The 27436-nt window shown below is 42.3% G+C and overlaps 1 protein-coding gene and 1 long non-coding RNA gene across 6 annotated transcripts; one reads left to right on the top strand and one right to left on the bottom strand.

Annotated features, from left to right (window-relative positions):
- Positions 1-62: 62 nt before the first annotated feature.
- LOC109470990 (ninein-like protein) lies at positions 63-21101 on the bottom strand. Of its 5 annotated transcripts, XM_019770109.1 has the most exons (30): positions 20903-21101; positions 18851-19043; positions 18385-18487; positions 15525-15712; positions 15093-15183; positions 14693-14889; positions 14113-14360; positions 13831-13903; positions 13542-13684; positions 12672-12812; positions 12378-12539; positions 11971-12100; positions 11657-11749; positions 11306-11486; positions 10880-10975; positions 9723-9794; positions 8911-9173; positions 8496-8725; positions 8211-8340; positions 7903-8076; positions 6935-7168; positions 6283-6570; positions 5710-5910; positions 4992-5165; positions 4084-4284; positions 3485-3610; positions 2935-3003; positions 2422-2577; positions 1555-1758; positions 63-1316 (listed from the first exon to the last, which is right to left on the bottom strand). In XM_019770109.1, exons 2-30 carry the CDS (start codon positions 19031-19033, stop codon positions 1131-1133), a joined length of 4737 nt encoding a protein of 1578 aa, XP_019625668.1. In that variant the 5' UTR covers positions 19034-19043; positions 20903-21101; the 3' UTR covers positions 63-1130. The 5 variants fall into 5 exon arrangements, with proteins under 5 accessions (XP_019625668.1, XP_019625671.1, XP_019625670.1 ...); XM_019770112.1 differs by lacking the exon at positions 6935-7168; XM_019770111.1 differs by lacking the exon at positions 9723-9794.
- A 2032-nt stretch (positions 21102-23133) lies between these two features.
- LOC109470989 lies at positions 23134-26805 on the top strand. Its single transcript, XR_002140288.1, has 4 exons — positions 23134-23238; positions 24275-24343; positions 25310-25404; positions 25872-26805. It is a non-coding gene; the product is annotated as an uncharacterized LOC109470989 (long non-coding RNA).
- Positions 26806-27436: the final 631 nt, after the last annotated feature.

The raw sequence follows: 27436 nt of genomic DNA, 5'->3' as shown, positions 1-27436 counted from the left end.
TGATATTTGAAGTCCACTAAATAGGATCTAGGACAGGAATGACCAGTGGAGACAAGAGTACACCAAAATAAAATTTATTCCCCAAACAAGACAAATCAAAACATACAGGTATGGAATGTCTAGATGTCAGCTAACCTCACCAGAGATAAATATCTAAAATGTTGTAACTCTGTTCCCAGGATAACCTTTAAAAAACTTTATTTACAAAACAAAATCTCCTTAAAGTGTCATTAATTCCCTGGTGGACATTGCTAAACCTGTTAGCAACAGTTGCTACTAATACAAAACTCCTGCCTGTACAAACTGGACTTCTCTTTGATTTGCATGAAAATCCCCCCAAAAAAAATTATGAATGAAAGTACTGCAATGTTGCAGACTGTAAAATATACCTGCTGTACTTTCTGGTACATTCCATGTTTACAAAATTTAGTTGTGAGAAAGCCAACTGCTTCCAGTAACAAGACAGATACACAAGTACTAGTATATTATGTATAGACATACCTATGTACAGATGAAATACATTAAAAACATATTTACAATCTCCGTGTGTAGAATGCTGTAAGGCACCAAAGAAGTACAACTGTACAAATATACTACTGCCAAGGGGTATACATATGGGGCAAGTTCCAGTAGCCTGGGTGCCATCCTCTGTAGTTACCATGTAGCTAGCAAAAAGAGAGCCAGGGGTAACTATGGCGGATACAACACAGGCTTTAAGTGACGCGTAACTACTAAGGCTATTGCACTTCTGTTCTACATCAGGCAAGAACTGAGGGATGAATAAGATATAAAACAAGGCTGGCTGAATCTCTTTGGATCCCTGCACTCAGAGAAGTAAAGACTTCAGGTGGTCAAAATCATCATTAGACATTAATTTTCAAAATATAGTTTATTGTTGACGTTTTGGTGCTTGTTAGCTTACAACTAAAAGTTAGAATGAGATAAAATATGGTCTACACAATTTTACAGAATTATAATTTTCCTTTGCAGACTAAGTTGTGCATGAAAGTAAAATCATCTACATAGTAATAAAAACTTCTGTACAATAAAGAGCCATGAACAGGCCTCAAACATAGAGCTTCCTGAGAACACCTACATGTACAGGGGCAAGGTTCTTTAACAGGCACCAGCTATATGACTGCAGGGCAGACCTTCCTAAGGACCCTGACCAGAGCGAGGTTTTTCTCTGCGAGCAGATGGCTGCTGCGCTCAGCCTCTTTCTGGCGCTGCTCCGTGACCTGCAGGGCCTTCATGAGCTGAGCGTTCTCCACGTATAGGTCCTTCACCAACAGGTCTGACCGACAGGTTTTCGACAACTGGGAACAGAACGCAACAGAATAGTTCAACAAGCAGTATGCAATTATACAACAAATAAAACAGAATGATGCAGGATGTATTCAGAACCTTTAGATGCAGGAGTAACATGCTATTACCTGGACTACATGTACAGTACCTGATGCGTCTGTCTTTTTATTGGCATGTATAGTATTTTGCAGATAAAACACAGTAGGCTGTTTAGTATTTTAATCTATTTGCTTGGGAAGAAAGTCTTACCTGTTCCTTGAGTTTGTTGGTTTGTTCATTTAACACAGTGTGCATCTTGGCCAGCTTGTTGTCCAGCTCTTCCTTGTCCTGCTTCAGTTTGGCCACCGTCTTCTCGTGGCCCTGCTGAGCGGTCATCAGCAGCTTGTTGGTCTCCGTCGAGCGCTGCTCCAGGGCGACTTCCAGCTCACGGCACCGTCGCTCCTTCTCAATCACCTGAGATGGGGAAGATTACAATGTCTTTAACTTCAGGATTTGGGGCAAAGAAAACTGGTAACAGTACATATGGGAAAAACTAAGGTTAATACATTGCAGGGCTCAAAGATTCATTCTTTGCTGACACTTCATTGGCCCTAACATCATTTTCAAGTAGGGAAATACATCTTCAAAAATGTGCATTATCTCCTAACATACATTGTACAATGTAACACATGTTCACAATCCTGACACTCCCCATACCTCGCATTACACAGCATTTGTCATCATTGTGCAGGATACCCATTTCTTTAACCTTAGTAGTTAGATTCCTAAGATTTCTGCATGCATTTATTCACCAAGCAATGCAGATGACTGGTGTGAAGCTATGTGAAGAAGGAGTTTACGTCAAAGCTATGTAAGTATTGCACATGCAGTTACCTATTGCACCAACATTGTAGTGTCCACCATTCCTTAATCCATTCTATGCCTTCACATGCACATTATACAGCCCGTTCAGTGTTAGAGCATGCTGTTCAGTTGTTTGCTGTGAAAAATATATCCTGCTTTACACTACAGCATGCACGTCATGCAAAGATGTCCAGTCAAGAGTCAGTGAACTGTGACTTGTCTGTGTGCATATGGTGTGCCCGGTGGAGATTTCAGCAGGTCGTCACCACTCACTTGCAGCCTGGCGCTGTTCAGCTCCTCGGGCGCGACCTTGCCCTGGGACTCGGCGCGAACTTTCTCCAGTTCCATGTCGTGTTGCTCGCGGACGTGCTTCAGCTCTCGGTCCTGCTGCGACTTTCCGAGCATCAACTCAGCATTGGCCTTCAGCAGCTGCAGGCCACAACACGTACACAACCAACAGAACAGTTTGCTGATTGGTGTGGGGACTTGATCTTACACTGGTTATTGCACATGAGCCCTTACATGCCATGATTTAGTTGTAGTTAGTGATTGTATAGAATAAAGAAAATCATAATGTTTTTGTACCTGGGGAGATCAATGAACATGTAATTTATTTCATAGTAACAGAAACAGAGAGGTCTTATAGAAAGAAGTCTTTGATTGGAGAACTCTAGAAAAGAACACTACCGGGTATTCTGCATGCATTAAATGTACAGCTGTGTAGTTACAGGCTATGTCAAAGCATTGTGCTTTCCAGAACAGATAACGGAACTGTCTGTGACAGACCTTGTCTTTAACCTCCTGAAGCTCCTTGTTGAGTGTCTCCTTTTGCTCTTCCAGCAGGTTGAGTTTTGCCTGGGGAGGAGGGCAGGCAGGGTTAGAGAAAACTAGGCACACGCCTGAGGAAACTAGTTAAGTTACCTACAGGTGGGGAGAGAAATCTGTCTGCCTGTAATGTAGGATGTGATTATGTGTACATATTGCACAGGAGTCCCAATAAGTAACATGCAGCTGCTGTTTCCTTGGTTAACACAATGTGCAAAGTTAGTGGACTTACCTCTTCAAATGTTGCAAAATGAGGACTTATGAGAGGGAGTGAGTTTAAGCATGCATGAGCTTTGTGTGCTCTTTAGCATCTTACACTTGCTACTGTTTTTTCACATTTTGTTGTGTTCACTTGTTTGCGTTTATTTGATTGCATGCATTTCTGGATGACATTGTGCAGTTAGATCTCTGTATGCCCCTACTGCCTATGCATGCATCTAACAACTATTGCACAGGATCTCCAGTATGCAGTGACATCCCGGCCGTGCTTGTTGTTGTTTGTTGTTCCAACCTTGTCCAGGTTGTTGATAGCGGCCATGGCCTCCTCCTGCTCCTGTTTCACCATCACCAGCATCTCCTCCTTCTCGCGCCGCGCAGCCTCCAGCTCCGAGCGCAGGTCAGCGAGCGTTACCTCCAGCTGTGGGGAGGACATCCAACCCACAGACATCAACACAGGACCTCCTCATGGTGCATGGAGTTCACATTACACCCCTGACCACCAACTTGCATGGTTTCATCCATTAGTGATTAATTATAAGTTAGTACATTAGTACATTCAAAACTGAGAACCAAAATCTGTATGTTGTGCAGTTAACACCTGAGATTGAAAAGGGATATTCTGGGTCACTCTGCGAAAACTAGAGATAGTGGATGAACAGGTCAGTTTACACTAACATCTGAAAGATTTAGTACAATATGTGCTGTATCCTGATACTAGAAACACCACCACCTGCTACTGTTAGTATATTAACGTTACTTGTTTGCTACCATAATTTATGCACCTTAACACCACCACCGGACTAACCACCACCTTTATTAAATATATGTAATGAGAACCATGCTCTTGTTAAACACCCTTATCCTTCTTCTTTCATGAGCAACGCCCCCTACCCTCTGGTTGTCCCTCTGCAGGCCTGTGTTTTGTGCATTCAGTTCCTGGACACGATTGCGGAACTGTTTCTCGGCCTCCTTCTCCCGTTCTTTCTCAGCGACCTGGCGCTCCAGGGCGCCTTTCTGGTTCGCGAAGACCTGGCGCTCCTCATCGAACACACGTTTGAGCCGTTCCATCTGCTGGGTGAAATGAGCCTCGACCTGGTGCCAACATGACGGGGATGCATGAAGGGGTGTGTAACGTGGAAAAAGGAACTTTGTCTTGGAGAAAGTACGATTTGGGGTGGAGAAAATTTGCAGGAGCGGATCAACAGATCTACAAAGTAATTCATTCATTAACCAAGACAAACAAAGCTTGTACGTCAGGTTCTAGGGAAACAAGAATCATATGAAACATCAGGGCAACAGAGGAGGCAACCCAACAAGTCAAGCATTTCATAGTGGATCTCATTTATGTTCAATAAAATGAACCTGTCGTTGAGCATATTCAACTTCTTCCAAAAATTCTGCTTGATAGCTGGATAAGTGATGAGTCCAGGTTTAGCACAATGGAATTGAGTTAATATGTACACAAGTAAACATCAAAGTATGTTACATCATGTTAGCAATGTGGAGGTACACTGAATAATGTGATTAGCAATTAGCAACCAATAGAATCACCACCCTTCCCTGTGATTCTATAACTGGCACAAATTTGGTTAGACAAGACGCTCATGGCAGAAAGGTTAGTACACCAACCTACATTGTACTTCCCTTGAATAGTTGTGAGGTTATTTTGAAAACCAGATTGTTGGTCACATATACAATGAGACACAAAGATGGGAAGTTGTTACCATCCAGCATGTAGTTAGAACAGAGTTGTCATGGTACAGATTTTAGATCTATCGAAGGCCAACTTATCCTAGTACCCTTTCTTTTTCTCGCTGAAGCTCCTTCTGCCTGTACTCTTTCTCATCCTCTTTCTCTTGCTCTTTCCGTTGTAGTTGTCCCTCTAGCTGTTGTATCTGGTACTGCAGATCATCTTGCCGTCTCTCAGAGGACTTTTTCACGAGATCAATTTCATCCTGCAACTCTGTCTCCATCTGAAGGTGAGGCCAAAAACTCGTCATGGAGAAAAGATGGTGCTCTTTGGGGCCTTGTTCCACAGGGAGATCAAATTCACAGGGTCCTCATGGACAATGGTGTTGAACAGACCCAAATAACAGAAACTTTACAGAATGTGTGAAAACAGAACTGAATGGCAAGAATGTGCTTTGGGGAGATTGAAAAATATTTGCAGTGATTCAACAAAATGTGTGTCACATACATGTGCTATCATATGAAACATGAACACAAATGAGGACAAAAAGCATGCAGACAACATAAATACTTAAACGATGGCAGTGCTATGCAGTATAGTCAGTGGACACTTACAATGTACGTGAAAGTCTACATGCACAATACTATAATATGGCTGACTTGAACACAGACAAGATTACAGAAACAAACAAAATGAAGTATTGTGGTGGAGACTAAATCACGATGATGAGAAATAATTTGGGTCAAACTTCTTGATTGATTTGTCCTGATTGGTTCCAAAATTGACATCCACCACAGTCCTAGTCCAGTGTGAGAAATGCCCCCTACCCTCTGTTTCTCGCGGTGAAGGTTGGCATTGATGGCCTCCGTTTCCTCTGCACGTTTCCGATATTGCCACGCTTCTTCCAGGTCAGAGTCCTTATTCTTCAGGAGGCCTTCCAGCGTGGCCGTCTTGTTGGCCAGCTCCTCTCGCTCACGGTCAAACGTTTTCTGCAGCTTTTCCACCTCCCGATTGTGTTCCGCCTCAGCCTGGAGAAGTGAGAGGGCAAAGGTCATTGCCATAGTGACCAGGAAGTGACTGGGGCTGCCACAGACTTGGATGACTGACATCTCTGCAGGCATGATGTACAAGACACCCAGCGCCGAGTCCCAACCCCAGCCCTTTCTTCTCACTACATTTCAATCTTAGATTTTTTCTTCAACACAATATGTTATTTCATGATAATTTGGCATTAGAAGGGTTGATCAATTAGTCCAATTTGCAGTGAAACTGAGACAACTTGCCCAGGATATGTCTTAGAGATCATTGTATCTGAATATTTGACCTTTTAACCCTGCTAAACACTAGATATTTTGGATGTCCAGAGCTACTACTAGTATCTTGCATGAAATTCTCCCTACCCTGTCCTTCTCCCTCTGTAGGCTGTTGAGCTGTTGCTGGAGAGCTGATGTCTCACTCTTCAGTTCTTCAACTTTAGTCTTCTGCTGCTTTCCTTCATGCTTCTCTCTCTCCTTCTCTTGCTCCTTGCTGTCCAGCTGGTCCTCTAACTTGGCCACTCTTTTCTGCAGGTCATCCTTCTCTTTGGTCGCTCGCTTTTCGACCTTCTCTCTTTCCTGGTTCAACTTTTTTCGTTCATCCTCAAAGCCTCTGGTCAGCTTTTCCTTCTCTTTCCTGAACTCTGCCTCAGCCTGACGAGGCAACAACAAACGAGGTCAAACGTGACTGTGCAACTAACAGGAGGACATTACAGTAACGGGACGAAGACAACAGAACATTCTAGCAGGCAGGAACACTGAGAGCCACATTGAACCACTTTATGCAAGACAAGAACGTTACGAAGTAGGACGACAGGCTAAGCAAATGTTATTTCATTTAGATTCCAGCTTTAAACCTGGTTAAAGGGCTTTGATGTACTTGTACTTGGCTACTATACACTCTGGCAGCAGAGTTCACAGACAGGGCATGTGCCCATAGAGCAGAAGTTTTATCTCTGAAAGCCTTTATCTACACACTACAGCAGATCTGAAGGCACTACAAGGCAGCAGCCCTGACCTTCTCTTTCTCTTTCTTCAGAGAGGTTACTTGTTTGTTCAAGTCATCAACTTTGCTTTTCAGCTGCTTCCCTCCTTCTTTCTCTTTTTCCTTTTCTCTTTCCTTGTCTCCAACTTGCTGCTCGAGCTGCCTGGACCTCTTGGCCAGTTTATCCTGCTCACTGGCAATTTTTTCCCTTTCTTCCTCAAATCCCTTTGTCAGTCGTTCCATCTGTTTAGCAAACTCTGCTTCGACCTGACATAAACATGCTCATTAGCCAACACTTTTCATCAAACCTTTTAGTTTTAGATGATCAATCCACAGTAGATCCTTTCTTCCCAAACACACACTAGATGGAAGATACCTGTTAGTAAATCCTTGTTTCCAGTCCTCACCATTTAGGATTATATTTCATTAACATTGGCAAGGACTACTGAGATGTTGTACAGGTTAGAGAATGGGAAACAGACAGATACATTAATCATAGACAGTTCCTGAATAATGATTGAGATGTTTCATGAAATGTATGAAATGCTTGACAATTACATGGGTTGACACAAGAGAATAAAAATTGGATAGACAACAATGTCTCCATGGATCCCCACCCCTCTCACAGAGGATAACAATAAGGCTGTTGCATGGTTCAGACACACAGCCCTGCATCCCTCCAGGAAGGCAAGGGCCATAAGACCTCTGCAGGAGACAACAAATGTAATACACTGTAACAAGTTAGGGTTAGGGTTAACTGTATTAGATGTAAACATTAGACCTGAAAGGACAAAGTAGTTATCATACAATAAGGAGGATGAGAGATGGCAATGTACAAGGATGGGTGGAAAAATAGATGGCTAGATAAATGGATGTAAGTATGAAAAATGAATGAACAAAAGGATGGATGGATGGTAAGTGGGTAGATGGGTCAGTGTTAGAGGATGACAGGTAAGTAAACTGTTAACACAAAAATGCACTCCACACCACCCACACCCTACCTTTTCCCTGGTGTCTGAGGACACAGATTTCTCCAGCTGCACCTTCTCCAGCTCAAAGTTCTTCCTCAGGGTGTCCAGCTCCTTCTGGTGCTGCTTCTGCAGAGCCTGCATCTCTGTCTGGAACTGCTGCTCCATCTGGTTTCTCTCCTGGGTGTACGTCTGGCACAGCTCAGCCTGGGAAATACAACATCCTCTTACATGTAGCTTACAACTTTTTTCTTGTGACAAAGGCCTAGGACATCACCAAGCTACTGTTGAAGAAAGACAATGCCCAAAGGTGGTATAAACCTGCTTGCTGAGATTCTCACCTTGTCCTTGTCCAGGGTGTTCATGAGGTTCTGCCTGTCCCTTTCGGAGTTTTTGCTGAGTTCCTTCTTCTCCCGTGCAAACTTCTTCTCCATGTCTTCCTTTGCTTCTTGCACAGCTTCCTTCTCTTTCCTGTGGATTAAAGGCAAATATGTGTCATCTGCTGACAAGATAAAGCAGGAGACAAAAACAGTCACATCTGTAAGTACATAGCAGTGTATTCCTACTAATGAAACCCACATCATACCACTTCTTGCATGTTCTCCTTTACTAGAGATCCCCCATACCTGTGCTTGTTCTCCAGCTGTTCCATCTCCTTGCGATGACTGTTGATCATCTCGTTCACCTCCTTGTCGAAGCCGGCCTGCAGGGCGTTGACCTCCAGGTGGTGCTTCTGCTCCATGTTGGACTTCTCCTTGTCAAACTTCTGCTCCAGGTCTCGGCGCTGGTCCTCCAGCTTGGTCTGAAGTTCTGTGGCGTGTTGGGTCATCAGCTCTGAGGCACCCATGTCCTTCTCCTAAACACATGCAATACAACAGCTGCCTGTAAAAATCTACCATATCACTATCACAATGTTGGCAATATAAGACAATCTAACAGAGACTGAAAAAAATCATGTGCCCTTGTTTTTTCATCTTTATATGCTGAACAAAATTGAACATTTTTAACAAAATTGTTATTTGTAACAAGTCAGAATCCCACCTTGAGCAGCTGAGTCCGAGTCTCTGCAATCCGGATCTCCAGGTCTTCCTTAAACTCAGCCTCCAAGCGGTCCCGTAGACCGGCCTTGTCGAGCGCAAATTTTTGCTCCATTTCGTTTTTCTCACTTTCATGTTTCTCTTGGAGCTCCACAAGGCCTTTCTCCAGCTCCGCCTTCTTCTCTTCCAACTCAGCAATCTCAAACTTGTACGCCTGCTCGATTTCTCTCCGCTCACGCTCAAACTGGTCACGCAACTCAGACACATCTGGTTAGAAGTGGAAAATGGTTATCCATAGTTATAAACAGCTGTTTTCTTCACTTTATCTGTGACACAGTGCAAAAAGCCCATGTGATTGAGCCAGAAATATTGAGTCTTCTAGAATTGTTCAAATTTCTTTGTGTAGCAGGGTCATTTATGTTAACTCTGGATCACCACATAATTCTGTCATTTACAAAACCTAATCAATTTCAGTTGAATAATCATAACAGTAAAAACTGTACACTGAGCACCATGTGGGGCAGGCAAAACAGACAACTGAACAGATAGTTGATACATGACTATTTCAAGTAACATTTCGAACACATCCAGGCATACATTTATATGTACATGTATATATATTTTGTGCATGTTATGAAAAAAGATCATGTAAATAAGACGTGATGAAGATGATGTGAATGAATAATTTGCAGTTGAGATAAGAACATTAAAATGTAGGTGTTGAAAAGGTAATGATGACACACGAAGACACTGTGACAGAAGAGACAACACATGTGCAGGCATGACACCATACTTGGTTCCTTGTCTCCCACTTACTTTCAGCATGGAGAACGCGGGAGGGGGAGTGAGCTGGTGTGAGCTGGTTGGGAGAGGCGGAAAGTCGAGAACCTGTAGGAGTAATCCGAGAGATCTACAACCGTCCAGTCTGTGGCCAGGGGTAAAGGTCAATCAGGACATGCAAGGTCATGCAGCGAGGACATGCAAATAGGGACAGCATGGATGCAGGCAAGCACAGACATGCGTTTGACAGGGCAAGGCGTCATCACATCACTGCCTACCACTGGCTTCCGGTTGGTTCCCAATAGCCAGACTTAATGTTCACTCAAGTGCCATCAAAGCCATTTCATTTATTCAGTTCATTCACAAAATCTGCAGCTTCAAGATACCAGTAAGTGTGACTCCAATGGCAGACAGTGATGAACGTGCTACAAACACACACACTGATTCATACACCTCAGACAAAGCAATGAATAGCATCAGCAGAAGAACTCAAACCTCTGCGGACAAAGCCCACTTGTGGGTACTCCACCTTCCCCAGCCCATCCTGGGGGTACCCCACCTGCACACCCACGTGGGTGTACTGCACAGGGGAGTGACCCAGGGATCCTGGTCATGCAGGGGCAGGAGAGGCAAGCATGCATGTATACAGACAGTACAGTGGTTAGTAGTCATGCAGATATAGCCATGCATTACAGTACCACAGGAGGGAAGGGCCAATAAACCTGAACATCCAACATTTTAGAAATGTTTATTGAATGCAAAACGTTTTCAATAATGTTTTCATGACCCACTCCCTGAGCAAAAACAAGCCAATTAAAATGATATTCCATCATCTACTCACACACTAAAAGTAAAAGTAAAAATTTTGGCTTCAAATTTAGAAATCCAAAATATCTTTTCAAAAGTTTGTATGGGTACTTCTGTTGCTGAGAAGAATGATCTGTCAAGTGGTCCTTCCCTCTTTATCCTCCTGGTACAAATACACATTTCAGAAATGACAGGCACAGCTGAAATCTTTAGGCAATTTAGAGACAGGACATAAATGTAGAAAGACAGCATGCAGCTAAGAGATGACACATGCACATGTATAGCTGCAGCACAGGAACATGACAGTAACATGACAGCATGGCATGCAGCAGTGACATAACTAAGACTGCTGAGGGTGTGAGGGGTTCGGGGGGACGAGCCCATACCGTCATCCTCCTGTGATGAGGTGGTGTCCCTCTTGGGAGTTGGAAGTCTTCGCTTTGTTCTTCCCGACGGGCCTTCATCAGTCTCAGACTCGTTATCTGTGATTGAAGGGTACACATGCATGTGAGCAGGAAAACACAAGTACATCAGTTTTTAAATACTGTAACAGTTGAAGTTTAAGTCCTAAGATCATTCAAGCCAAACATCTGCTCCCATAGCAAAGTGGGAAGAGTGAAAAAACCTAGCCTTACTGTGGTGCTTCAAAATGTAACAGCTAGAAGACAGATAATACAGTGTAGGACAATGGATATTGCATAAACAATTCTTTTTACAAATTTCTTGTTTTTTTTCACCACAAGTTATAACCACACATGAAGAAAGACAAATGCACATGTCCACCAGGAAAAGAGTTCCACCCAGGCACTGACCTGAGGATGTGGTGTGCTTCCCTCTCCTCCTGACCACGGTGGGTTTCTGGTAGTCTGACAGGATGGAGCCCGTACGCCCCACCTTGTCTTTGTTTCCACGACGACGGACATGTCTCCCTGTCAGCTGACTGCGCAGCTCCTCGATCTCCAGAACCAGCTCGTCATTTTTGTCTCGGAGCTCCTGTGAAGGTCAAAGGTGAAGGGCGCTTTTGACGAGTGCTGATTAAACACAACAACAATATAGGGTCTTATCTGTAGCTACACACATGTTTATAAGGACTGTCTTACAGCTGATTGTTGGTGGTAAATGATATGGAAGATTGTATTGCTTGTTTGTCCCTAGTGACCCACCCTGTTGATGGCCTCCAGGTCCTTGATGTGCTGCACAATGTCCACTTCCTGCTGCATCTTCAAGGAGTCACGACGAGATTCAATATCTGCAAACTGGACACAAAATAAAACAGAATTTCACTACAAAACCAGCCACTGGTTAGGATTTAATACAACAGTACCAGTATTGTCAAAATACTTTCACTCATGGACAAAAGATTAACACTACGTGCAAGGCTACACAAATGGCAGATTTATTTTATAGACTTGTGATAGTAGACATGTGGCAAAGTTAAAAGAAGTAAATTATCAAGAGTATAGTTGATTGAACTGACCCTGAGCTGTAGATCTGAGTAGGCCTCGTTGTCCTTGCTGAGTCTGTCGTTGGTTTTCTGCAGCTCCACCAGACGTTCTGTCATCTCCAGCAGCTCCTTCTCCAGGTCTCCTCTCTCCTGGTGGGCGATGCTGAGGAGACAGGCAGACAGACAGACATGTTGGTCACAAACATGAAAAAACAGTTCATGACAAAGTGGGACATGTAATGTGATTTCAGCAAAGATTCAACTCCTGAGGGATCCTTTTCTAAAAAAACAACAACAGTGACACGAGAGCAAGGAAAATGATTTTTAAAAATACCTAAAAAAGTAGACTATAAAAAGAAAAGACAGGATAAGTTTTTGTTTGATGATTTACACCCTTTCCTGTTACATTGAGCAGAGCAAACTAAGTAAAAAGTCTGTACCTGAGTTTTTCATGTAGCCGTTTCTGCTCCTCCAGTAGATTGTCGATCTCGTGTTCTAACTTGCCCTTCTGTTTGGCAGCCTGCTGGGTGATGAACTCCCGCTCCTTCTGGATCTCTGCCTGCAGACGCTCAATCTTCTCCTCATATCTCTTCTCTGTGGTCCTGTTGTGAACAACAAACTGCTTGTTTTACATACAAACACCTGCCCAGTTTTGCCTTCTGTGAATAAGTGACAAAACAGTGACACATACATGTAGAACATCACAGCCTCATCAGTACAGGTGTAGGTCTGACCTGAGTCTGTTCTCACTGGTCCTCTCCATCCCAGCATGCCGATCATCCACCTCCTGCACCAGCTTGTTGACGCGCAGGTTTGCCGCCTCAAGGTCACCCTGAACCTTGTCTCTCTCCTTGTAGGCTTGGTCAAGGTCAGACCTGGGGGCAAGGGAAGTCTCTGCATTACTTCACAGTTCATTATGACATGTCACAACTCTCTCTTAATAGAGAGATGGTGCAGTGTCCTTCAGTTTTACCAGGCAGCATGCACAAGACTCCAAATGTAAAATACAATGTTGCTCCTGTCATCACTACAGTTGCTTCCCTGCTATACTGGAAAATCATCTTGTGGTCATACAGTGAAGTAATGAAGATGTGCTCTAATACCTTTGTGTTGTATTGCAAGTGTTGCATTACAATGACAGCAGTGGTCATAAGGTGGGCAGAAGATTTATCTTCAACTGAAACAGTGGCTTGACAGTTCACTCTAGCATTTTATACAGACTAGACCAAGAAAAGAAATGCAATAAGGCAAGCAACACAGCATGTCACCCTGAATGCAGTACTCACTGCAGAAGCCAGGTGGTGTTACTGTTAGGAAGGGGAGGAACAGATGAGAGTGAGGCTATGGTAACTATGCTACAATGGAAAGATCTAACTTTCTACGTGATCGAGGTTGCCTACTTCATCACATCCCTGAAGCCAATGGCAAGCCATACATAATTAGTACATCCAGTTAAACAAAACATTCAGGTGTAAGTTTTCTAAATACTTAAGCAAATAGAATTTTTGGAAAACATCTGACTGTGACTGTAGGTATCTGATATAGCTATGTTTTCCTATTGCAGCTACCTGAAGACATTTGTTCCTATAATCTAGGACACTTACTTGAGATGCCTGATCTCGCTCCTGTAGGATGTCAGTGCAGCATGGTATACCTTGTTGTCATCAGGAATGGCATAGAGCTCATGTTCTAACTCCATACTCAGCTCTGTAATGTTAACCTTTCCTCCCAGCTCAAACCCAAGATCCTATCAACAGTAGACATAACATAATGGTTAGCTAGTCTGGGAAACACTGTTATCCCTTGCATTAAACCCCAAGTTGGCAAAGGCAGGGCTGTAGTTTATTGAAAATATCTGAGCAGTATTGAGGGACCAGCCCATCACAGACTCACCTCCAGCACCTCCATGGGACTCTGTATGCCCTCCTCCTGCCACAGGTTCACTATCTCTTCTGCCTGAACATACCTGGGCGAGGGGTGGATATAGAGTTCTTTCGTTTAACTGTCTTACCCCAAACAGCATCAGAGAAATAACCACAACAATTTCAATAGATAACCAGGATTCTTGGACAGGGTGCAAGAGACACAACGAGACTTGAAGGACTGAAAATACAGTACCCTTAAACTTTAGAAAAGAATGATTGAATTTGTGAACTATGCAGTCTGAAGCCGTACCCAGTTCCTTCTGAGTCCAGTGCAGAGAACAGGTTGATGCCGACCAGCGGCGTGGCGACTCTGGCCAGCGACTCGTCCAAGGTCATGCTCCGTGCCAGTCTGCGCCTCTCTGCAGCCATCAGACCCCGTGTGGGGGAGGGGGTCGGGGAAGGGGAGGAGCTGTACTTAAAGAGCCCGTTCAGGAGCTCCTGGAGGCTGATCTTCCCATCCCCATCCTTGTCCAGAGTCTGGAACAGGTGGGACAGCTCCTGGAGAAACACATGTACAGATTGATGGGTGATTTACAAAATAATTAATGATAAAGAACAAAGTAGTTGACTAATCATAGAGGATAGCATCTTTGTCCCCAACCTTGTAGTGAATCTAAGATATGACAGTAAGTATCTTGGTAACACTCATACCTCAAAAACAATTGACACCTATTGTCATACCACAATACAATTGACAAACTACACCAGCCCATAACAGGTCTGTATAACATGTACATGTATTTCAACACACTCTATCTCCCACACTATTCACTAATAAGTACTAGTAGTCAATTGATTCCTATAAGGGAAGGTACAGGATGGCTGCACACCTCATCGTTCATCTCGTCCAGTCCGATGTGTTTACAGACCAGGTCCAGTTCTGCCTTGTTGAGGAAGCCGCTGTGCCCCACGCCCAGCTCCTCCCAGATCTGCCGGATCTCCTCCTGTCTGTCCTCATCTGTGGGGCTCATCATCGCCCCTCGTGACGGGGTGTACGCATCGTCCATGGTGCCGGTCTTAAGCAGACCTGGGAAGGGCAGGGTTAGGATTGACATGTTCAACAACAATCTTCCCTAAAAAACTGTGGGATCTGCGATGACCATCCAACAAGAGAGAAAATATGAACAGGTGCTAAAATCCTTGTAGTTGTCATGATGTCATTACTACCAGTCATTGCTAAGGAAAATCGGTTCTTTTGTGGTGTAGTAGACAAATTCTACACACACTCACCTGTCCCCTCAGCCTCGAATGTTCTCTCGTGTTCCTTGTCACTGTCTCCAGTAGAGGGCGGCTTCTTTTTACCGTCGTCAGACTCAAGGCTCTGTACATGGAGTAGGAAGTTTCATAGTTTTAAACTACGTAAACATCAGAACAACAAACCATTGTATACACTAGTAAATTGCAAGAATTTCACACATGTATGCACGCTTATTCACAAAAATCAGTAAAGCAGTAACTGATAGCAATAATTGAGCATCCACTGATAAACATGAAATACGTTCTCATGGGAAGTAAAGACTAAGCTATTATTCTAATACAACCACGGTCCTGACTGGAATTCAATTTAACACAAACTTAAGTTATCTGAAACCTTCTGACCTTCTAACAGTATGTCCTACCTCAATCTATTCATTGCCAACTTAACACACCAGTAATACCCACTTGTATACTGGCCATAGAAGATGTCCTTTCTCGTAGAGTGGTACGCCTCTCCTCCCGGACTTTCTTGGCAGGAGTTGGGTGGCTTTCTGAGCGCGAAACGTCGTCCTCTGAGTCTAGAAAGTCAGGCTTGGAACGGCGGCCATATTTTTTCTTTCCCTTGACATACTTAGGTTCCACCTCCTCTGGTACTGTTAGTGTTAGAAGAATTTGAAACATAAGTCAGGCAGTTTGGAAAAAAAAACATGTACGACATACCTGCTGCTGCACACAAATGTACTCACATTTAAACAAGTTTGTGTGGACCAGGGTGTGACAGAACCAACACCAATGTGGAATTTGCAGACAAAACATGCAAATTACATGCACAAATACCTGTAATTTTGCAGACCCAGTCGAGGGTGTTACGATGGTGACATCAATTATCTTTGAGTGAAATTCTACTGTGATGATGATACTGTTGTAAATGTTGAAATACATGTACTACTACTATACCAAGAGGCCATTGCAGATTTCAAAATAAAAACTGCAACTGCTGAATTATTTCTGCTTTGATATTTTTGACTAACACTAAAGAGACTCTATTATTCAGCCCTGCTACTAAATTGTTAATCATTTTATCACTCTGACGGATCTGTGCTATAATTCTATCCAACAGACTGGTTTATTGTAAGGTTATGGGAAAGACAGGTGCAGCCTTTGATATGTCAGCATGCATTAGTTGTGTGGTACAATAGCAGGTGTTCCAGTCATTCATCACATCATTTATACTGTTTACATTTGGTCCTGTCAGCTTAACATTCATGTACTAGTAACTAATAATTATGTTTTCATATACAACACAGTTCACCACAAGAATGGAAGATACCAGTACATCATATTAAAGAGGACTATAACACAAGGGTCTGCATGACTCTGAAATATTAACAGCATGCATGTTTCCTTGGTCTTGAACATGACATTTCATGGCATCAATTTCTATTGCTGTAAAGTAACATTTAATACTATTCCATTGTGAGTTATAGCAAGAATAGTAAATAACACACTGTCACAGTACGTCAATAATATGCACACCATAATATAATGGATATTACTCCCCTATGACTGACCCCTGCATGGCCCGTAATACTATTATGCTATAATACATTATGCTTTTTTTAAAATTCTGCCCTCCCCATATTTGATTAATTCTTACTCTGTCCAAATCATTTCTATTGTTCATGATCACAAACAATAATATATGTCCTGAGCATAAAGAGCATTAGTCCATATGGAAAGATGGAAAGCAACAGCACTGCTCAAAAAGGTGGCAATCAAGCTCGAAATTATGTGTGCAAGCTAGTTCGTAGCAGCAAAGCTTAAATTCCACGAAAATTCGCAGGAAGCAGAAAATTCCCAGGAAGCAGCTCCTACACCACTAGCCTACCTTGGGAGGGATAATGTACCAGCTGGGGAACTTCTTTAGCGCCTAAAATAATAAACACCTCCTAATGCAAGGCCAGCAGCATACACAAAGGGCACACACTGGGTAAAAATCAATACAACAAACAGCAGACAAGGGTATGGAAGTCACCTATGGCTGCCCCATCGCTTGGCCCAAACAGTGGCCATGCAAGAAGGGGTACCCAATACAGAGTTCCAAATTCTATACTTTCTTTCCATTTTTGAGTTATCACCTTTTATGTATGTCTATATTGTCAGAATCTGATCACAGCAGCTGCCATATAAAAAGTACAGTACGTGTAAAATACCAGAATGGTGCTTTTCATGGAGCCTCTGTAACCCCCAGTAGAGCCCCAAATTGGAAAGCTGGCAGTGATGAGGCCCAGATGTGGAAAGTGGGTTGATTACATTACACTAATTTACAGGACATAGGGGGACCTGCAAGCCCTCTTCTGCATACTGTAAATTTTAAAATGTTCTCAGTGGTTTTATTTTTGCAGTTTTTGCTGTCAAACTCTCTATCTACTATAAACGACACCAGAAATATGCATTTTTATTTTATTAGTACAATATTATGAAGACCGTTTAGCCCCAACCACAAAACATCGCTTTCCCCTACTGCTGCCATGTAATTACAAACACAGTAAAGCATAGCCAATCTGCTCACACCAAGCATAAATATGTAGCCTTGCTGAATAAAGAATTATCAGGACCAACCATGGGCATTATGGGAACCATATTCTGTGTGCTACATGTATATTTAAAAAGTTAATAATCACTCAAGTGACTACAGTGTTTCTATGACTAAAAAATAAGATGCCATTTTCCCATTGCAAGACAAAATATCTATAACGTATTTAAGGAACAATCCTCTGTTGGAGACTAGGGCAGGTGTCAGTTATCATTACAAAAATGCTGCTATACTATTGTGTTATGTACGAAATCAAGTTTAATAGCTTAAAATGATAGCTTCAATACATAGTAATAAACCTTCAGCACTAAGGTGCCTGATACTATTAGTATATAGCTTGCCAGCAGCACAAATCTCAAGGTTAAACTGAAGGTCACTGACATTTCCAGCAGTAATGCCTGCAGCTGTTGGTAACAGATGTGCTGTCCTAAGTGTGAAGTATTGACTAACAGTCTAACAGAGCAGCTTAATCTGTGATCACTGATAATACCTTGCTAAGCAGAAATAGATGGATGTCAAGAGTAAAAAAAACATTACAAAATACATGGATGTAGATATTAAACCTTTTTGGCTTGCAGGCCCTCTTATGAATTTTTGGGAGGTATCAAAAATAGTTTTTAGAGCTAAGTATGGATTTTGATCTTCTTTCTACTCATTTAAAAAAAATGGTTTGCTTACAATGTTGCTACAATGGTTGCTGAATATATAATTGATAACCGCCTCACTTACCGATGTCCTCGATGAGACTGAAGTCCTCTTCAGTAGTGTCCAGTTCATCCACAGAGTGAGACAGCACGGCAACAAACCCCTCCTTAAACTCATCAAAGCTGACCTGGGAAAGGAATCATCAGATGAATATGGAGTGTTCATACTTTCAATGCATTCAACAAAATTCCTGTTAACAAATAAATCCTGACATCTGCATCAGTTCTAAAATATAAGTTATTCAAAAAATTGATGTTGACGAAAGTGACTTCTTTTATCACCCAGGTGAACAGCATCTTGTAACATTACATGCAATTGTAATGTACTGTAAGTTGTACTCTGCACATACAATTTGTACAGGAATTAGTTCTATTTCTGACAAAGTAAATCATATTTTTACATAGATTTTAAGAATTGCCAAAGATCTTATCAACATTGGCTAACTAAGAAAGGCAACACCATGCTAAAATGCCCAGTTCCCTAAAATTACCCTGTTATTTGGGTCCTTGCCCAGCAGTTGTTTGGTGAGGTTGTCTGCCTGGTCATCCAGCTGCAGGCGGTGGCACAGCTCCCGTAACTCCGCCCTGTCCAGGTAACCAGTACCGGTGGTGTCACAGCTGTCAAACACCTCCTTCAGCTGGGCTACATACACATCCTGCTCACCCTCATCCATAATGTGTTATCTGGAAAGGTAAGATAAGGTCAAGATTTGCTGGCTGTCTTCCCAGAATTGTAACTATCTAATCAAAGATATCACAATTTAATACTAGGGGAATGCAATAATTTCCACACATATTTTGGATCCATTCCAGATTTGGACTGGAGCAATTGTGTTCAAACTCGTACAATGTTTGTCACATAGGTACAGGTCACCAGTACAACAAACACTGGTACAGCAAATAAAACTATTCTGAAGGATATGGCTATCTAACTCTCCTTATATACAGAAATGGCAAGAACAGACATTTTTCTACCAGCTTACCTACAGAGGTCTGGTTTAAGAGTAATAGAAGAGCACAGCTGCTACAAACTTACATGGAGCCTGCTACTTCACAATTAAACCTCCGTGGGGTTTCCACTTCAAGTCTATTTCGAGTAGCACACGTGCCCCACACTGGGAGGTTACTTTCCTTAGAGTGGCTTTGAAAGTTTCTCAGCCATGTCTTAGGAAGAAAGACACTGCTACAAGTGAGTAGGTCTGAATGTGGAACTGAGAGGACCCAGGGGGAGGACGTGAGGGTCTAAGGGCCAGCAGGATTACATACAGGTACAAAGGGAAGGTCTGGATCAGGTGTCACACCTGCAATAATCAGGGAACACCTGAACAACCTGGATGGTAGGAATATTAGGTTATACCATCTAAACACCTTGTGTGTGCTTCCATGCTAAAAAACATTTAACGTTACTGAGTGTGATACACTGGTAAATTATATCAATATTCTTTCTAGCTTTAGAATGAATCAAAGAAAACAGTGATATATTTGCCATGGGTGTAACCAACTTTATATAGACTGTTATGGTGATTCAGGTATGTAAGATGGAGTGAGTCCAACTGAGGCTGTGAGTGTAAACAAAACCATACTCGAGGGTTCTACATAAATGGATGATTGGTATTGGAAAGGTTATCAACATAAAACATTTTGCCATGCCATTATCACCTGTCAAGCATATAACGTTACAGTGGACTTATCTCATGAATATTCATGAGGCTGACAACACAGGATGACATGATACTCTCCGGGGAGATTACCAGATGATAACCTTTGTATTCACATGAAATATCAACCTGTAAAAAATTAATACCTGTTTTCCTTCCCTGCACTTCATATATTCTCACGCGCATAAGCCCATCTACACTACAGGAAAGAGCTTACACATACGTAATATCTTCAAAATGAGTTTGTAACAAATTAACATGTTACCATATATTAGTATGAAGTTTCAAAGCTTGCATTGTTATGTTACACAAGGTGTGGTTTGTTGATATAGTGGTATTGAATATTTCATAACTAGTCCCTGCAGACCTTTGCCCGTACCTGTCACACACTGGACAGGTGACTCACCTGTTTGTTTACAATCAGTGTTATATATTACCGCCGGCTGCAAACAGGTGTGATGACGCTAACGTTCAAAACATGAGCCCTAACGTTACCACTCAAGAACGATTCAACTACAAATTGCAGATCTATGCGGCCCCGCTTGACATGAAAACCTTTTCTACAGACAACCCTTCACAAAGAGCGCTTCACAAACTAACGCTAACCAGCTTGTCAGCGTCAAAATGCCAGCTCAGTGAACCGTGAGGCCAGTTTCTTTCGCCTGAAATCACAGCTGTAGAAAAGACTGGCCCTAGATAACCAAGACTTCAAACTTCGACATGAACTGAAGCCTGGAAACCTGTGAAGAACGAAAACGGTAAAAACTCACAATCCACGACACCAGAAAAAGTAAGCAGCAGCAAAGTTTGCGAGGGAGGGGGGCAAATTCTTACACCGGACCCGCAAGGCATGTTTCTACCGACGCTATCTCCTGAGAAACGTACCTTTTCATGGTCTCAGAAGGCAAGAAATCTGTGCCAGTCCCCCCTAGGATACGGGCACAAGGGGTTGAGACCCCAGGTCTTGTACAGAGGAGGTAGCACAGCCCTGTGGAGTAACTTGTTGGCCGTACACGGCGGTGAGGTGTTGGCTGCACGGAGTTTCCAGCTGCAGGATTTCAAGCTGAGGACGCCGTACCGCATCTAGACGTAAATAAGCATGTCAAAGTACAATGTTGCCCCGAAAAAGAAATTTAAGTAAGAGGGACTAAAAAATGTTAAAATACATATTAGCGTACATAAAATCACAAGTAGCATTTCTATGAATTCTAATGCGTGTAAAAGGAAGTTTTTTTTACGTGTAGATGTGTATCAGGCTTAGCGAGCTTGGCGGTCCTAGCGACCAGGTGGAAGACACGCCTAACGACAAAAGTTGATAGCATTTTTCGACGTTTGAATCGACCAAGCCCCACAAACATTTTCAACACAGTGTGTCAACACACAAAAGAAATAATTGTGGTAAAAATATGCGATTCAAATTTTCTGTACAGTATACAGATGAAATTACTGTGCATGATATAACAGTATATGACAAAAGCAATTAAAAACCAAGTGCGCCCTCGATGAAAATGCAAAGGTCGATCCAATGACCTGTCCTTTTATTAGAACTGAACTAAATTGTTTCACTGCATTATAATGAGTAAGTTGAGTAAAGGCGTTATCATCAAATAACAAGTTACTAGTATCACGTAATGCTACAGTGAATTTGCCCTTGGGTGAAACAGGCCCGTATGTAACGTTATTTATGACGTCCTCACAATGGATGAAATTATCAATATTTCATGTGATATTCGAAAAGGTGTGATTGTGATTTTCATATTTTGTGTAGTAAGTGATCAGATTGCCATTGGCGAAGTGAGGCAATATTCCTGAATTCGACGACGATGATGACGACGACGATGATGATGATGATGAAGAAGACCACGAGAAAAACTCCCTTTGTAACTACATCTGCGATAGCTGCGACGTAAGCTATTTGTGTTTTTCTAAAAAATCCTTGAGCATCTCCTTGTTGGCTTTTGAAATAAAGAATTGAATTGTAATTATGATAAAAAAACGTGCTAGTCTATATTTTTAGTTTTTTTGTCATGAGTCTGACCGGGACTGGGGTCGGCACATGAATCCTGTGCGAAAATCAGAAAGGCGCCTCAATAACCTCCAATAACACTACTATTTATTAGACTAAATTAGATATTGCTATTCGTTATCTTTGTATAGAACCGCACAGCATTTGAGGTATGAACCGTTTTTCTCAAACTGTCCTGTCGGGGCTCGTAACTTTGGCTTTCACCTTAGACCGGGGTTGTGTGGAATGATAACCTCGTTGAAAGATGGGTCAATCCGTCACCACCCAAAGATGAGAGGACCCGGCCACTGCGGCTGCCTGTAAATCGAGAAGTCCCCGTGTCCCATAAAGCGAAAGTGACCCCCACTGGTGACTGTTATCACGTCAGCCCTGCTGGTGACGTCGCGCAACAGTGCAGGCCTGCCACATTCCCGCGATGCCGGGACATCGGATCGCCTTCCGAACGGAGAGTTGGTTCGGCCCACATCCCATAATTGGCAAACCTTGCGCTCAGAATAGTTTCCCATCGCTCTCCGGGCGAGCACCAGCATACTTGCCCTCTAAAATCAGTGGACATCAAGTCGTGGACGTCGGGCAAAGGCAGCTTCTACCATCGGAAAAACCATCTATGTAAGGAAGTGTTTTCCGTCAAGTAGTCCTACAACAACCGAGGGAACTTCTACTCAAGGCGTGCGTCGTGCGTCCGTGAGGATCGGTGCAACCGGAGGACGACAAGGGACAGGCATTTCTCCTCCCACCCTCCGACATTTTGGGGTGTGCAGTTAACTGAGTGAACAACTTGTGACCAGCAAACATGAAGCTCAGATTAAGGCACCTGTTGCTGCTCCTCCTGGGATTCCTCCTGGTGGTACCTGAAGGCATGGGTGTCAGAGCGCAGGATGATGATGACGATGACGATGACGACGATGATGATGATATTGACAACGACGATGACGGGGATGATGATGATGATGAAGATGAAGATGATGACGATGATGATGATGGTATAGATGACGACGACGATGATGATGAAGACGATGATGATGATGATGATGAAGATAATGACGATGATGATGACGATGACGACGAAGCTGCTGATGCTGACGACGATGATGCTGACGACGATGATGATGATGACGATGATGATGATGATGACGACGATGAAGAGGACCACGAGAAAAACTCCCTTTGTAACTACATCTGCGATAGCTGCGACGTAAGCTATTTATTTGTGCTTTTCTTCTTTCCTCGAGCATCCTCCTTGTTGGCTTTTGAAATAAAAGAAACGTGCTAGTCTGTATTTAAAGTTTAGTTTTTTGTTGAAGCGGTGCCCCCAAGTTTTCTTTATATGGGTCAACAAAGCTCTTTTTATTTTATCACAAACAAATCATCTGTAGTATGTCAAAAACAATCTAGTATAAGTACATTTATAAGAAGTTTTCATTTCTTTTTTTATTGGATAATTACATGATATGCACGTGCCGAAATGATAAGCACTAACAAGCATAAATGCCCAAGCCAAAGTTTTATCAAATAATTCTTCCTTTTGCACATCATAGCAAATCAATGTATTTCTCTTGTATGACATGTTGATAAGGCCGTTGCCTGAGCGTGTATGGCACATACATTGTTAAAATTGCAAATGTTAGAAGGCGTTTCCAATAACGCGAGTGTAGCTCTATGTAGCGCATATAGCACAGATCTCGAGGTTACTGTCCTAGTTCGTACGTCTGGCAGCCAGAGTAGAGACCACGCCCACCCTGTGTCACTTGCCCTGTGGCTGTTCTTCTTTCCACATATGGATACGTCAGAACGCGGGATTGCAATGTTCCTAACTTACTACATCAAATGAACGACGCTTCCCTAACCATGCAGGTCAATAGACTGAAAGACCTTATCTTGAATAATGGTCTAGCAAATAATGATTCGGGCTGTCCAACAAATATACCACCGTTTATACACATACGGTCGGCATATGCTACCATGACTGCTGAGGGTCTATAGCTATATTTGACTTTGAAAGTGATACCCAGACACTAGTGGTGACTCTGACCCCTTTAGCTGAGAGGCACACCAAAGTATTTGAATGGGAAATGAAACACGCAATAGTAGTGAAAAGTATTAGATTCAACTTTGCTGAGTTAGGCCAATATTGGCCATCTGTCTTTTGGTACATCCATACTGGGCTAGACCATCCAGTGAATTATACATATAAACCAAGAACAAATGGTTGTTCTTTTAAATCCTTTCAGTTCTGTGAATTCTGCGATAGATGTCCGTGCCGAATCAACGACGAGGAAGACTACTGTGACAAGTGCAAGGTATGTTTCTTAGTGATCATTTGAAGTAGCCTCCAGAGGATTTGCCAAGGGCTTGGGGAACAGTGCATATCAGTGCATATTTCATATTTGAGCGACACCATGACCTGTTAAGATAGTCCACATTACAGACATCGTCTGAGAGACCGTCTGTATGTTGAAGCTGTTCTGCTCGACGCTGATTCCTCGTGAAACCATACACGGTACGGGACAGGTGCAGGAGGGCGAGATGGAAACACACAGAAGTTATGCTCACGTTGATGCCGCGGTCCCGCAAAGTAGGCCAGTAGGGCTGTCCCGTCAATACAAGCATGACCGTATGCCAGGGCTGGATATTTATAGCTCTATAAAGGGCAGGCACCCATGGCGCGCATATATCAGACGGAAGCACGAAGCGCGGCCTTGGTATATTTTCAGTTCATAGAAGACATAGAAAGAATGAGCCAAATATCAGGCAGTGGGGAACACGAATCATTTAAATCTTAGCGATAGTGTTTTACTGCCATTCGTGATTATGGGGATGCACCATTCTTCATTTCTTGTCAGTTTCTGGACATTGTTTACTCCATTTCGTCTGAAGTCTGAATATACTGGGAAGATGTTACTGATGCACTGGCTGTGCCAAATCCCACAAGATACGTGCAATTTGGGACGAAAATTAGAAACGAATTAACAGGTCTCTGGATTATAACTGAGCTGTATTTGCACTGATGTACAACTTGGACAATGAACTAGCCTCCACTATGCATTCCTGATAGCAGCAGAAATAATTCGCCAGGAGAATTAGTGCGCGGGCAATTGAACTCTACGGTGGCCAATTATCCCTATTTGCACTTGGCTAAATTTTACTGTTTTTGAACCAGCGTTGTTAGGATGGATTAACAATACACAATCTGCCGCAAAAAGTGTTTCATATTTTTTGTACACGTTTATCATGATCGGATTGATCCGCTCCATTTTCCGTTGCAGTTCTGCAGATTCTGTGGCGTCTGTGACACCTTCTGTGAGAGCTACGGGTGCACGCCGGGCTCATTCCTGGACAAGTTCACATCCACTGTCTTCGAGTAAGTCTAGATTTCACCAATCAGAACGTCAAACTGCTGACACCTGTGTACAATGAAAAGCTATTGGCTTTACGTCACAGTAGTTGACTAGATATATGTATTTTACAAACAATAGTGTAAAACCACCAACAATGTATCAATGACCGTTTCAAAGCGGTTGTTAGTAATGTTACGCTGAGGTCACATTTCCAAACCGGGGCCCGGCCGGGCTGCTTCGATTAACGAGAATTGAAATCAATAATTTACATCAATACTATACACAAAGAGTAAAAATTCTTAATTTTGTCGCATTTTTTTTTTGTGCTTTGTTGTCTTTTATATCATACTTTTCGTTTCATAAGGCTGCCAGGCCGGGCCCCGTTTTGGAAATGTGACCCCAGCATTAGCATTTGGATAGGTCATATGACAAAATGACCCATGGTGCCTCCAAAGTTTAAAGTCTTACTGATCACCTTTTTTTCTTACAGAAAAATTGACAAGCACATCGTCGACCTTGATGATGATGATGATGATGACGATGATGATGATGACGACGACGATGATGACGACGATGATGATGACGATGATGATAAAGATGAGCTATAGAAAAGTCTTTACATCAAAACTTTGGAGATTTATTTCAAACAAATACCAAGAACCTTGGTCCAGGTGACACTACAGGAACAAGTGTTGGGAACATCTTGATGTCATTTACACCAATCTGAGACTCAAATGACTTATTGGGGCTGGCGAAATCTAATCGTACAAGCCAGCATATCCGAGGGGAACCCATTCGTTGAAGAAAGCTTTGGAAAATTTACAAATACAGTTCGAAATTGCCCAACCACAGACCTTTATCATACCCAGTTACCCACTTCACGTAAGAATCTACCATTCATGGCAGTTCCGACGTCTATCAGGAAGACTTCATGATGTAAACATTTTGAGTTCAAGTCAGCATCTTCCTGAAAAAGTATGCAATGCTTAGTACTTAACTGGCTAAATACATCAAAGTATACTAGCAATACAAGCTGAACTAAAAGGCTGTTGATTGTACTCCTCTTTTGCTTGAATTTTCCATCACAGACAGACCTGCTTGATGTGAATCTCAGGGCGACTTACAGGTACATTTGTATTACGTTAGAATGGCAACAACACTTTAAGTCACATATAGCATGGTTGCGTGTTAGTAAGGCCAGTAACTTTATAGGTAATGTGTATGAATTTGTCAGTGTTGGTAAAGGTTCACTGCATGCTGCAGAGCAGTTCAACACTGTAGTAGATTCTGAAAGAAATTGAGGCACTGACTTCTCTTTGAAACATGTTTCTGGAGGCAGTATTTCTGTACATTTTGGTGCTACTGGTAACTTGACTAAATGTGGGTTGTTTATTTTTGGTGTGAATAAATGGCACTTTGTACAACTTTGCACTGTATGTTTTATTGTATCTGTAATTTCCCAAGCCCAGGTATGTTCGGGAGTCTGGAAAGTTTTACTTTATTCTAACATGAAGAAATCACCATGCAATATTTAATCATTGCTGGAGAACACAGTCCAACAGAATAGTTGGGTCATTAGATACTATCAAAATAGCAATAAACAGGCATCACACAATATTATAAATCTGTACAACTTTATTGGACATTGCACCACATTGTTGTATACATGTACATAAATGAAAGTATGAATTTAGTTTTGTATTAAGTATGGCTATTGCAAAAAAAAGAAAAGAAATACTGTTATCAAATGTTTCCCATATCAAAATGTTATGACCAAGGAGTATGCTGTGAATTACATATTTATGAAACATGTACATTTGTAGCAGATACACATGAATGATATGGGACTAACAGAACCATTATGTTAATAAGTTAGATGTAGCATTGGCCATTCAAATGTTTCCCTCTATGTAGCAAATATGCAATACATCCTTACAATTGCGTATGGAGAAATATTCTGTAACCTAAAGGGAAATCTACAAGGAGATGAAAATATTCAGCTTTAGTCAAGCCAACTGAGGTTTATCTGCACCTGACAGAATAAGGGGTGGGGAG

This window comes from Branchiostoma belcheri, unplaced genomic scaffold, assembly GCF_001625305.1.
Source record: "Branchiostoma belcheri isolate BF01 breed outbred unplaced genomic scaffold, Haploidv18h27 scaffold24, whole genome shotgun sequence".
Classification (NCBI taxonomy): domain Eukaryota; kingdom Metazoa; phylum Chordata; class Leptocardii; order Amphioxiformes; family Branchiostomatidae; genus Branchiostoma; species Branchiostoma belcheri.
Note: the sequence above shows the minus strand (reverse complement) of the source record. Positions and strands in the feature narration are given on the sequence as shown.